The sequence below is a fragment of the Mobula hypostoma genome, chromosome 3 (assembly GCF_963921235.1).
Source record: "Mobula hypostoma chromosome 3, sMobHyp1.1, whole genome shotgun sequence".
In the NCBI taxonomy this organism is placed as follows: domain Eukaryota; kingdom Metazoa; phylum Chordata; class Chondrichthyes; order Myliobatiformes; family Myliobatidae; genus Mobula; species Mobula hypostoma.
Genome location: NC_086099.1, coordinates 223,204,561 through 223,218,500, shown reverse-complemented (window position 1 = coordinate 223,218,500; position 13,940 = coordinate 223,204,561). Strand labels below are relative to the sequence as shown.

General features: G+C 46.7%; 1 protein-coding gene across 7 annotated transcripts in view; it reads right to left on the bottom strand.

Moving 5' to 3' along the window:
* Window positions 1-13,940, bottom strand: part of bmb (brambleberry) — a 70,001-nt gene that overhangs the window by 4,725 nt on the left and 51,336 nt on the right. For 3 of the 7 annotated variants that reach the window (XM_063044594.1, XM_063044596.1, XM_063044598.1), the window contains one exon: window positions 8,418-11,025. The exons of 1 other annotated variant lie outside the window; for it this stretch is intronic. In XM_063044594.1, the coding sequence (XP_062900664.1) occupies window positions 10,963-11,025 (63 nt within the window). In that variant the 3' untranslated portion in view covers window positions 8,418-10,962. Of the gene's footprint in view, window positions 1-8,415; window positions 11,026-13,940 lie in introns of those variants that run through there. 3 more of the 7 variants (XM_063044593.1, XM_063044597.1, XM_063044592.1) reach the window with 3 other exon arrangements.

Sequence of the window (13,940 nt, the reverse complement as noted above, 5' to 3'; positions counted from 1 at the left end):
CCTCGTCATCAAGGTCTTCTGTGGCCCTTTCGAGCAACATGCTGAAGAAGATGGTGAAGAGAGTCAGCACGAGGATGCAGCCTTGCTTTACTCCGTTGCCTATTGGGAAGGGTTCTGAGAGATCGTTATTGTGTCTGACTTGGTCATCCAGCTACATGAAGATCAGCACGACCAAGTTGAGGAATTTTAGGGGGCATCCCAGTCGTTCCATGATTTGCCACAGACCTTTCCTGCTCACAGTGTCAAACGCTTTGGTAAGGTTGACAAACGACACGTACAATCCCTTGTTCTGTTCCCTACATTTCTCCTGGAGCTGCCTGAAAACAAATACCATGTCGGTGGTGCTCCTGTTGGCTCTGAAGCCACACTGGCTCTCTGGGAGGTGTTCTTCTGCAATGATGGGCACCAATCTGTTCAGCAGTACTCTTGCGAGGATTTTTCCTGCTATAAAAAGCAGAGTTATCTGCCGGTAGTTGGATCAGTCGAACTTTTCCCCCTTGTTCTTATACAGGGCGATGATGACTGCATCACGGAGGTCCTGTGGTAGTTTACCTTGTTCCCAGCAGCAGACAAAGAACTTGTGGAGTTTGGTGTGTAACACTGAGCCCCCATGCTTCCAAACCTCAGGTGGGAATCCATCAGCTCCCGCTGCCTTGCCACTTTTCAGCTGCTCTATGGCCTTGACTGTCTCTTCTAGGGTTGGAATCTTGTCCAGTTTTGTTTTCTCTGGCTGTTGTGGGATGCGATGAATTGCTGAGTCTTGGACCATGCGGTTGGCGCTGAAGAGAGTCTGGAAATGTTCCGACCACCGGTTCAGGATGGACGCCTTGTCTGTGAAGAGCGCCTGACCGTCTGCACCGTGCAAGGGACTCTGGACCTGGTGCGAAGGGCCGTACACCGCTCTCAGGGCTTCATAAAACCCGCTGCAGTCACCGATGCCTGCGCAAAGCTGAGTTCTCGTTACGAGGTTGGTCCACCACATGTTCTGAATCTCTCGAAACTTGCACTGAAGGTTGCTGCATACAAGGTGGAAGGCTGCTTTCTTATCAGGACAAAACGGCTGAGCAATGTGCGCCTGGTGGGCGGATCTCTTCTTCGCCAGCAATTCTTGGATCTCCTGGTTGTTTTTTTTTTAATCGAACCAATCCTTGTTCTTCTTTGTGGAAACCCCTAGGACTTCTTCAGAGGTTTACAGGATGGTGGTTTTTAGGAGTTCCCAAAGCACTTCTGGAGAGGAGTCTGTACGGAAACTGGGATCCTGAAGCCTCGACTGAAGATTCATCTGAAAGTCAGCTTTCACTTCAGCTGACTGGAGGTTGCCAACCTGAAACTTCTTCCTTGGAGCACCTCCTCTCTTTGGCTTGGGTTTGGAATGGAGACTGAGTTTGCAGCGGACAAGCTGGTGGTCCGTATGACACTCTGCGCTGGGAATCACTCGGGTGAGTAAGACATCCCGAAGGTCTCTCTGATGTAGTCTATGAGGTGCCAATGCTTGGACCAAGGATGCATCTAGGTTTGTCTTCAGACTGTCTTTCTGCTGGAAAATGGTGTTAGTGATGGTGAGTTGCTGCTCCACGCAAAACTCTAACAGAAGGCGCCCATTATCGTTGCAGTTTCCAGCACCATGTTTGCCAAGTACTCCTTTCCAGGCTTCTGAATCGTGGCCTACTCTGGCATTGAAGTCGCCAAGGATTGTTGTCTGCAGGGGCGTTCCGTATGAGGTTGCGCAGATCAGTGGAAAACTTGTCCTTTTCTGCAGGATCCGCATGAAGAGACACACGCTGAAGAGTGTGGCATGCTGCTTGGCTCGAAGTGGGAGGTGTGTGGAGATGATGCGGTCGGAGTGACCCGTTGGCAATTTTTCAAGTTTGGAGACAATGGAGATCCTGACCATAAAGCCAAAGCCAGAAATCGTCTCTCAGTCTCTGGCTTGCCTGAGTAGAGGGTGTAGCCGACGCCATGTGCTTAAAAGGTTGCCTTCCTCTGGGAAGCGGACTTCACTGAGAGCAGCGATGTCGACATTCAGTCTCGAAAGGTCATGCGCAACTAGAGCGCATCATCGATCTGGACGACCACTGTTTGCTGTATCGAGCATGGTTCTGATGTTCCAGCATGCGAGCTTTAGTCCTTGCACTCCTTGTGAGGCAGGTGTGTACCTTTTCTTTTTCAGAAACATAGAAAATAGGTGCAGGAGTAGGCCATTCGGCCCTTCGAGCCTGCACCGCCATTTATTATGATCATGGCTGATCATCCAACTCAGAACCCCGCTCCAGCCTTCCCTCCATACCCCGTGACCCCTGTAGCCACAAGGGCCATATCTAACTCCCTCTTAAATATAGCCAATGAACTGGCCTCAACAGTTTCCTGTGGCAGAGAATTCCACAGATTCACCACTCTCTGTATGAAGAAGTTTTTCCTCATCTCGGTCCTAAAAGGCTTCCCCTCTATCCTCAAACTGTGACCCCTCATTCTGGACTTCCCCAACATCGGGAACAATCTTCCTGCATCTAGCCTGTCCAATCCCTTTAGGATCTTATACGTTTCAATCAGATCCCCCCTCAATCTTCTAAATTCCAACGAGTACAAGCCCAATTCATCCAGTCTTTCTTCATATGAAAGTCCCGCCATCCCAGGAATCAATCTGGTGAACCTTCTTTGTACTCCCTCTATGGCAAAGATGTCTTTCCTCAGATTAGGGGACCAAAACTGCACACAATACTCCAGATGTGGTCTCACCAAGGCCTTGTACAACTGCAGTAGTACCTCCCTGCTCCTGTACTCGAATCCTCTCGCTATAAATGCCAGCATACCATTCGCCTTTTTCACCACCTGCTGTACCTGCATGCCCACTTTCAATGACTGGTGTATAATGACACCCAGGTCTCGTTGCACCTCCCCTTTTCCTAATCAGCCACCATTCAGATAATAATCTGTTTTCCTATTTTTGCCACCAAAGTGGATAACTTCATATTTATCCACATTAAATTGCATCTGCCATGAATTTGCCCACTCACTCAACCTATCCAAGTCACCCTGCATCCTCTTAGCATCCTCCTCACTGCTAACACTGCCACCCAGCTTCGTGTCATCCGCAAACTTGGAGATGCTGCATTTAATTCCCTCATCCAAGTCATTAATATATATTGTAAACAACTGGGGTCCCAGCACTGAGCCTTGCGGTACCCCACTAGTCACCGCCTGCCATTCTGAAAAGGTCCCGTTTATTCCCACTCTTTGCTTCCTGTCTGCTAACCAATTCTCCACCCACACCAATACCTTACCCCCAATACCGTGTGCTTTAAGTTTGCACACTAATCTCCTGTGTGGGACCTTGTCAAAAGCCTTTTAAAAATCCAAATATACCACATCCACTGGTTCTCCCCTATCCACTTTACTAGTTACATCCTCAAAAAAATTCTATAAGATTTGTCAGACATGATTTTTCTTTTACAAATCCATGCTGACTTTGTCCGACCATTTCACCGCTTTCCAAATGTGCTGTTATCACATCCTTGATAACTGACTCCAGCAGTTTCCCCACCACTGACGTTAGGCTAACCAGTCTATAATTCCCCGGTTTCTCTCTCCCTCCTTTTTTAAAAAGTGGGGTTACATTAGCCACCCTCCAATCCTCAGGAACTAGTCCAGAATCTAATGAGTTTTGAAAAATTATCACTAATGCATCCACTATTTCTTGGGCTACTTCCTTAAGCACTCTAGGATGCAGACCATCTGGCCCTGGGGATTTATCTGCCTTTAATCCCTTCAATTTACCTAACACCACTTCCCTACTAACATGTATTTCGCTCAGTTCCTCCATCTCACTGGACCCTCTGTCCCTTACTATTTCTGGAAGATTATTTATGTCCTCCTTAGTGAAGATAGAACCAAAGTAATTATTCAATTGGTCTGCCATGTCCTTGCTCCCCATAATCAATTCACCTGTTTCTGTCTGCAGGGGACCTACATTTGTCTTTACCAGTCTTTTCCTTTTTACATATCTATAAAAGCTTTTACAGTCCGTTTTTATGTTCCCTGCCAGTTTTCTCTCAATCTTTTTTCCCCTTCCTAATTAAGCCCTTTGTCCTCCTCTGCTGAACTCTGAATTTCTCCCAGTCCTCAGGTGAGCCACTTTCTCTGGCTAATTTGTATGCTTCTTCTTTGGAATTGATACTATCCCTAATTTCTCTTGTCAGCCACGGGTGCACTACCTTCCTTGATTTATTCTTTTGCCAAACTGGGATGAACAATTGTTGTAGTTCATCCATGCAACCTTTAAATGCTTGCCATTGCATATCCACCGTCAATCCTTTAAGTGTCATTTGCCAGTCTATCTTAGCTAATTCACGTCTCATACCTTCAAAGTTACCCCTCTTTAAGTTCAGAACCTTTGTTTCTGAATTAACTATGTCACTCTCCATCTTAATGAAGAATTCCACCATATTATGGTCACTCTTACCCAAGGGGCCTCTCACGACAAGATCGCTAATTAACCCTTCCTCATTGCTCAAAACCCAGTCCAGAATAGCCTGCTCTCTAGTTGGTTCCTCGACATGTTGGTTCAAAAAACCATCCCGCATACATTCCAAGAAATCCTCTTCCTCAGCACCTTTACCAATTTACCAATGTAGATTGAAGTCACCCATTATAACTGCTGTTCCTTTATTGCACACATTTCTAATTTCCTGTTTAATACCATCTCCGACCTCACTACTACTGTTAGGTGGCCTGTACACAACTCCCACCAGCGTCTTCTGCCCCTTAGTGTTACGCAGCTCTACCCATATCGATTCCACATCTGCCCGGCTTATGTCTTTCCTTTCTATTGCGTTAATCTCTTCTTTAACCAGCAACGCCACCCCACCTCCCCTTCCTTCATGTCTATCCCTCCTGAATATTGAATATCCCTGAACGTTGAGCTCCCATCCCTGGTCACCCTGGAGCCATGTCTCTGTGCTCCCAACTATATCATAATCATTAATAACAATCTGCACTTTCAATTCATCCACTTTATTACGAATGCTCCTTGCATTGACACATAAAGCCTTCAGGCGCTCTTTTACAACTCTCTTAGCCCTTATACAATTATGTTGAAAAGTGGCCCTTTTTAATGCTTGCCCTGGATTTGTCGGCCTGCCACTTTTACTTTTCTCCTTTGTACTTTTTGCATCTACCCTCACTTTACACCCCTCTGTCTCTCTGCACTGGTTCCCATCCCTCTGTTGTGAACTAACCTCCTCACGCCTAGCCTCTTTAATTTGATTCCCACCCCCCAACCATTCTAGTTTAAAGTCACCTCAGTAGCCCCCGCTAATCTCCCTGCCAGGATATTGGTCCCCCTAGGATTCAAGTGTAACCCGTCCTTTTTGTACAGGTCACGCCTGCGCCAAAAGAGGTCCCAATGATCCAAAAACTTGAATCCCTGCCCCCTGCTCCAATCCCTCAGCCACGCAGTTATCCTCCACCTCATCGCATTCCTACTCTCACTGTTGCGTGGCACAGGCAGTAATCCTGAGATTACTACCTTTGCGGTCCTTTTTCTCAACTCCCTTCCTTGCTCCCTATATTCTCCTTTCAGGACCTCATCCCTTTTCCTACCTATGTCATTGGTACCTATATGTACCACGACCTCTGGCTCCTCACCCTCCCACTTCAGGATATCTTGGACACGATCAGAAATATCCCGGACCCTGGCACCAGGGAGGCAAACTACCATCCGGGTCTCTGGCCTGCGTCCACAGAATTGTCTATCTGACCCCCTTACTATCGAGTCCCCTATCACAACTGCCCTCCTCTTCCTTGCCCTACCCTTCTGAGCAACAGGGCCAGACTCTGTGCCGGAGGCACGGCCACTGTCGCTTCCCCCGGGTAAGCTGTCCCCCCCAACAGTACTCAAACAGGAGTACCTGTTGTTAAGGGGCACAGCCACCGGGGCACTCCCTATTACCTGACTCTTCCCCGTCCCCCTCCTAACCGTGACCCACTTGTCTGCCTCCCGTGGCCCCGGCGTGACCACCTGCCTTCCACTCCTCTCTATCACCTCCTCGCTCTCCCTGACCAGACGAAGGTCATCGAGCTGCAGCTCCAGTTCCGTAACGCGGTCCCTTAGGAGCTGCATCTCGATGCACTTGGCGCAGATGTAGACGTCCGGGAGGCTTGGAGACTCCAGGGCCTCCCACATCCGACACCGAGAACAGCAAACTGCCCTCACAGTCATAATGCCCCTCTCCTCAAATAACAGCAGAAAATGAATGTCAAACCTTCCTCGCCTCGCCCGCCGCTTCCGCCTAAGCCCGGTGAGCCGAAGCCCTTAAGTCTTCACTCTGCTCCCGGCTCACTCCGCCGCCCGCAAACTACGCTGCCCGCTCTATGAGGCTTTGTTCCTTTTAAATCTGCCGCGCTGCACTGCCCGACGTTGTTCGACCATATTTGAGGGTGCCCATTGACCGCGGCTAGCCAACTGGGGGAAATGGAAACGAGCTTTGGTTAGGCCACCTTTTCTAGCCCCTCTCCGTGTGGAGCAAGCAGTGCTGTCCCGAGAGAAGGCTGCTTGGTCATTCAGGGTGCTGCTGAATGATATCGTCATCTCTGGGATCAACATCAGATGACCCATACACCTGAACCGCCTGTACGCAGGATCGGAACTGCGGCTTCCAGTGTCATCTTCCACCTGCCATTTTCGCCCCTTTCCCATCGCTGCAGGGCTTGATGAATGGTTGGGGAGGATGGTCTGGGACGTGGGTGTATCCTTCGGCCCACGCTATGGTATTTTAGGTGGAGTGCAGTGTGCGCGGTACTGGCCCCACCCTTTACACCCGGATTCATCTGTCATAGCCTAGCAAGCTGGGACGGTGACAGTGAGGCCCTCGGGTCATAGGATTTACGTCGGAGTGTCCTTCTCTGAGGTGGATGGCCTGACAAGGCTAACGAGCCCCACCTGCCTGGGTTTGGATTCAGAGTTGTCCTTCTCTTAGGCTGGCTGCCAACCAAGGCTAACGAGCCCGGCCTACCCATCCAGTTATACCGCCAGACACTCGGTCACACCATGACGTGGCAAACCCGGGGGGGGGGGGGGCGCGGCACATCGACGAGAAGGCGTTGCTACAGATGCAGTCATGTAGGAGAGGCGACTTGCAGTGGCCTCCTGCCTAGCAGGCCAGACTGTGACCACGCGGCGATCACTACACCGGGAAAGGAGAGGCGACATATTGCGCGTTCACTTTCCCTGGGTGAGCAGGATGTCAGGCCCAGACTTCACCCGCCCCCACAACAATGTATGTGGTTAAATGAAATACAGAAAAAATTAGAACATTACCAATATTTCTACAGTACAATAAATCTGCATTGGTTCCAAATAGTTACTGACAGAAAAATTCATCCAGTGTATGCTGATGTGGAGTCTTAAAGAGATTTTAGAGAGCTAGGTAGAAAGCTGAATAACAGGACTTCCAAAGAATTCATCCAGAGTACACTGGAGTTCTTTTGATTGACTGTAAATGAAAATCAGTGTGGACAACTAGTGCAGATAATAGCCTGCCTTCATACAATGCTTTCAACAGTTGCATCATCCAAATCTTCATCTTCATTCAAGATGATTGTCGATACCTTCAAATTCTTCGTAGTTCTGCAGTGAGCAAAAGGGTTCTGAATTGTCTTACTGCTTATTTCTCACCAACTATCAGCGACAAAAATCACTGCTTTTTGAACGCGCACACACACAACACACTTAAAAACTCTTCATTCTAAACACGTAGTATCTAACAGCCACGTAAGTGCACGCAACTGACACTAGTTGGAAACTGTTCCAACAGTTTCCTGTCCCAAATAAAGGGAATCCCAGCTATTTTCTTGATTAGTTTTTGTTCTTTAAGAGAACTGTCAAGTAAGCAGCTGCCCCGATTATCCGATGGCACAATTAACCGGAATCTACTGTACTGCATTCGGAGTTTGAGGAGATTTTGTATGTCACCAGAGACATTGGCAAATTTCCAGAGGGACCATGGAGAGCATCTCTGGCTGGTATGCACAGAATCAGAAAAAAAAACAGTGAGGGTTGAAAACTCAGCCAGCCCCAGCATTGGGAGAGGGGTGGTTGTACAAGCTGGCGGGGGAAGAGGGGGTTTTAAAAAAGAGAAATTTTCAACAGTTCTTGTTTCAGTCGAAGCAAGCAGCTGAGAAGAAGGGAGTGAAGAAATCAGGTACAAAAAGTCTTTTTTTTTTTAAAAAACACTGCTCAGGGAGAAGGGTCTGCACTGCGCAGGCACATGACATAGCGTGCCAAGCTTTAAAAACAGACCACCATATACAGCGGGCAGCGTTGTGAGAGGGAGCAGAGTGGGACGGCTTTGGCTCAACAGGCTTCAGCCTGTTGGGGGGAGGGCTAAGGAATAGGGTAGGATTTTATTCCCTGTAATGTAGGAGAATGGAGGGAGATTTGATAAAGACCATAAGAGGTATATATATCACAGGCATACAAAATCATAAGGGATAAAGATCAGGTAAATGCAAGCAGGCCATTTTCCCCCGAGTTAGGGTGAGAATAGAAGTAAAGATCACAGATCAAGGGTGAAAGGTGTGAAATATTTAAGGGAACCTGACAAGGAACTTCTTCACTCAGAATGGTACAAATGTAGAATGAGCTTCCATTGGAAGTTTGGTTAAAATACATGCATGGGAAGGCTGTGGTCCAGGTGCAGAATGATGGCCCCAACCTTGGCATAGACTAGGTAGACTGGAGAGCTTGTTTCTGTGCCATAATGCTTTGAGTCTAAAGTGAAGGAGGAGACGCCCTCTCATTCCTGCATTCTGCACAGTTTGGCAAGTTGCCAGATGGGACATTATTGAAGGCTTCATCTCAAGTGAGTTCACCTTCTACCCATTCACAAGGGGATGTGGAAGAGTTCCACAGGAGTCCTGGTCAGCATTCATTCCTAATCCAAAATAATCTACACATTTATTCCTTCTACTGATGTTCATGACACTTCCCTGCACTATATTCCATCTGTCACTTTGCCTATTCCGAACCTTCAGTAAAGCCCCATTTCTGTACAGGAATGGAAGAATCACACTCACCATCCACTTTGAAAGATACTTGAGGGATGGAACAACTAAATCCACAACCAAGGTGTTAGAAAATATACATTTATTACATAATTAAAACATTACACAGGACTAGCCTGATGGTAGCCCCTGTTTCACCACAATCTACAGCAGCCTATGAACTGGGTACAGCATGACCAAGTGATCTCCAATCACACTTCACAGCCGAGTACCCCAATGGAACTGTGCAATTTGAATAGACCCAAAACCGACCAGTTACTAAGATTCCTCCAGAAAGTATAAAGTTGCAGTTCCCCATCACACAGCATTTTACACAAGGCCAGATACAATCACCAGGGTTCGACCAAAAAGTGAAACATTTACAATTAGGTGTTAAAAAATGGGATTTCATGGTACACTTAAACAAAGCAGGCCGATAACAAGGTGCATGAAAGCATTCGTGGTACTTGTCTAAATATTCTTTAATGACCACAGAACCCAAACAGGTTCGGCTGTAGATTATGCCCAAGCACCAGCTCATTCCAGACACCATCAGCAGGTAGGTGTTCAATCCCATATTTATTCAAAGAAACTGCACCTAACTGCTCTATGAATCCACAGTGAGAATGCTGTAATACTTTGATTAGAAATCTTGAAATACAGATCTTCCAAGATGCCAGACTAAAAAACCTCATGGGGATAGATTAAAAACCTCTTAAATTGCGTCTTGAAATTTGGTGTTAGATTGGCAATACTGAATATTTAATGTCCATCCACAGGAAACACAATCCGATCGAGGCCGACCTGCTCATGTGCCTGGACACCAACATTTGGGTTTTCATTTGGGTTTTCTGATTCTCATTAGAGGAAAATATTTATCAGTTGGAAACCAGCTTGGCTCTGCATGTTATTAGGACAGTTTTTGCTGATTTTCTCCTGAGGTGATCTGTTACACAGATGAACACAGAGCCTTGAATCGAAACCTGGGTACCCCATGGGGTTACCCGCCTCCTCCAATGCAGCAGAGCACCCAGCCAACGGCAGTGTCAGAGGGGAACAGCAGGATAGTGACGGCTCAGCAAGCTCAGACAGACAGGTAGGGAACTATGCCAGCAGCCTATTTCCTGTGCTTAGTGCTGTTTCAGCTCACCAAGCAACAGAACAATTCTGGATAGAAAGATAAATTGCCAAGTAGCAGGGAAACAAACCAGTTCAAATTGGAAGAGAGTCCAAATATGTGATTCAAGTCTTCAAAGATTAAAAAAGGATGGAGCACACAGGTAAAGATGTTTCTACAGGCCAAACACGATTGGCTGTGTCGAAGACACAACTGGTCCTGGTCTGTGTGGGGTTAAACCAGTACATTTAGCATTTTCTACAGATGACAGCCACATTCTTAATTCACTGGAAGAGAAATGTAATTTTGCAACAAGAAGCCAACCAACATGTTCCTACTGCCCAATCTCCACCTTCCCCAAGTACAAAACATTGCCCTGTGCAGATTACCTGAAGGCAGTAACAGCCATGTTTTAATTTGATACTCAAAAAGGATAAAAATTAGTGATAAAATGCCTGTACTGCAGGTTTGACAGTGTTGAGACAAGGTCCACTCTCAGCTATCTTGCTCCAGTGGAGGTTGACTGTTTCCCCAGTGCCTGGGTTTCACGTAACCACGATTCTGCTGACATGTTCAGACCCAACCTGCTGGTGGGTTTATTCAGGGACGTCTGAACAATATACACGTTTGTAAATCGATGAACTTCATGAACCTGGACTGCTAGAGTAATTGGTCAGTTTTAAACCACGAAATGGGGATTTATCAGTTTTACCTCAATGACCACGTGATGCAGGTGGAGACGTACTTAACCGTACGAAGTCTGTCCCAAATTGTGGACTCTGCAGAATTCCTGACCTGTGGCTGCTTTATTCCGGCAAGGTTGCCCATTCCTGGTAACACCACTGCACGGTTGTCTCCAAGAGATAGATCTGGCATTAGGAAGGAAAGGTTAATTGTTTTTTCTTTAAACATAGTAAATTAAGGTACAGGGTCTTCAGCCCACAATGTTGTGACAACCTTTTAACCTGCTCTATATCAATCTAACCCTTCCCTCCCACATAGCCCTGCATTTTTCTTTCATCCACATCGCTTGGCCGATATCCCCAACATATCTGCCTCTACCACCGACCCTGGCAGCATGTTCCACACACCCACCACTTCAAAAAGAAAAAAAAAACTACCTCTGACATTCCCCCCCCTATACTTTCCACCCTCCAGCTCCTTCCTGGCACAGAATACGAATTAAGTGGGATACTGCTGAATCAGCCTTTTGCTCCCCATGTCTACGTCAACTTTTAGTGCCCATTTATACAGATCCCATCTACAGGACATGACCTTCAACCTTCCGTGCCTTTGAAGATTCAAGTGTCACAGTTGATGACAAGATATACAGCATAGAAACGGGACCTGGGTCCAATCAGTCCAGCCAGATCAATTTTGCACTAAATCCCGTGCTGATCCATTTTATTCACCCTGTTAAGCCCTTCCTAGATTCTGTACCTCACTTACACCAAGGCCAACTGATGCATTTCAGGGATATGGGAGGAAACACATGTGGTCAAAGGGGGAGCAAGCAAACTCCACACAGACAGTGCCCACAATAAGAATTAGATGCTGCCAGTAATGGAATGTGCTAGCTACAAGATGAGGTTGGACAGACTTGAATTATTTTCTCTGGAGCATCAGGTGCTGAGGAGAGACTTGATAAAAATTAATAAAACTGAGAGGCACAGAGTAGATAGTGTTTCACATGGAGTAGAGGTGTCAGTTACAACTGAGCACGACTACTGGAGTTACAAGGTCACCAGGAAGGAGATTAAACATAGAAAACCTACAGCACAATACAGGCCCTTCAGCCCACAAAGTTGTGCCGAACATGTCCTTACCTTAGAAATTACCTAGAGTTACCCACAGCACTCTTTTTCTGAGCTCCATGTACCTGTCCAGGAGTCTTTTAAAAGACCCTATCGGTTCCACCTCCACCACTGTCACCGGCATCCCATTCCACGCACTCACCACTCTCTGCGTAAAAAACTTACCCCTGACATCTCCTCTGTACCTACTTCCAAGCACCTAAAACTGTGCCCTCTCATGTTAGCCATTTCAGCCCTGGGAGAAAGCCTCCGACTATCCACACAATCAATGCCTCTCATCATCTTATACATCTCTATCAGGTAACCTCTCATCCTCCATTGCTCCAAGGAAAAAAGACAGAGTTCACTCAACTTATTCTTATAAGGCATGCTTCCAATCCAGGCAATATCCTTGTAAATCTCCCCTTCACCCTTTCTATGGTCCCTACATCCTTCCTATAGGGAGGTGGCCAGAACTGAGCACAGTACTCCAAGTGGGGTCTGACCAGGGTCCTATAGAGCTGCAACATTACCTCTCGGCTTCTAAACTCAATCCCGTGATTGATGAAGGCCAATGCACCGTACACTTTCCTAACCACAGAGTCAACCTGCGCAGCAGCTTTGAGTGTCCTATGGACTCGGACCACAAGATCCTCTGATCCTCCGATCCTCCACACTGCCAAGAGTCTTACCATTAATACTATATTCTGCCATCATATTTGACCTACCAAAATGAACCATCTCACACTTATCTGGGTTGAACTCCATCTGCCACTTCTCAGCCCAATTTTGTATCCTTTCAATGTCCCATTGTAACCTCTGACAGCCCTCCTCACTATCCACAACACCCCCAACCTTTGTGTCATCAGCAAATTTACTAACCCATCCACCCACTTCCTCATCCAGGTCATTAATAAAAATCACAAAGAGTAGGGGTCCCAGAACAGATCCCTCAGGCACACCACTGGTAACCGACCTCCATGCAGAATATGACCCATCTACAACCACTTTGCCTTCTGTGGGCAAGCCAGTTCTGGATCCCTTGGATCCCATGCCTCCTCACTTTCTCAATAAGCCTTGCATGGGGTACCTTGTCAAATGCTTTGCTGAAATCCATATACACTACATCTACTGCTCTACCTTTAATGTGTTTAGTCACATCCTCAAAAAGTTCAAATCAGGCTCGTAAGGCACGACCTGCCTTTGACAAAGCCATGCTGACTATTCTTAATCGTATTATGACTCTCCAAATGTTCATAACTCCTGCCTCTCAGGATCTTCTCCATCAACTTACCAAGCACGGAAGTAAGACTCACTGGTCTATAATTTCCTGGGCTATCTCTACTCCCTTTCTTGAATAAGGGAACAACATCTGCAACCCTCCAATCCTCCGGAACCTCTCCCGTCTCTATTGATGATACAAAGATCATCGCCAGAGGCTCAGCAATCTCCTCCCTCACCTCCCACAGTAGCCTGGGGTACATCCCGTCCGTTCCCGGTGACTTATCCAACTTGCTGCTTTCCAAAAGCTCCAGCACATCCTCTTTATTAATATTTACATGCTCAAGCTTTTCAGTCTGCTGTAAGTCATCCCTATAATCGCCAAAGTCCTTTTCCTTAGTGAATAATGAAGCAAAGTACTCATTAAATACCTCTGCTATCGCCTCCGGTTCCATACACACTTTTCCACTGTCATACTTGATAGGTCCTATTCTTTCACGTCTTATCCTCTTGTTCTTCACATACATGTAGAATGCCTTGGGGTTTTCCTTAATCCTGCCCACCAAGGCCCCTTCTGCTCTCCTAATTTCATTCTTATGCTCCTTTCTGCTAGCCTTATAGTTTTCTAAATTGCTACCATTACCTAGTTTTTTGAACCTTTCGTAAGCTCTTCTTTTCTTCTTGACTAGATTTACAACAGCCTTTGTACACCACAGTTCTTTTACCCTACCATCCTTTCTCTGTCTCATTGGAACGTACCTACTCAGAAC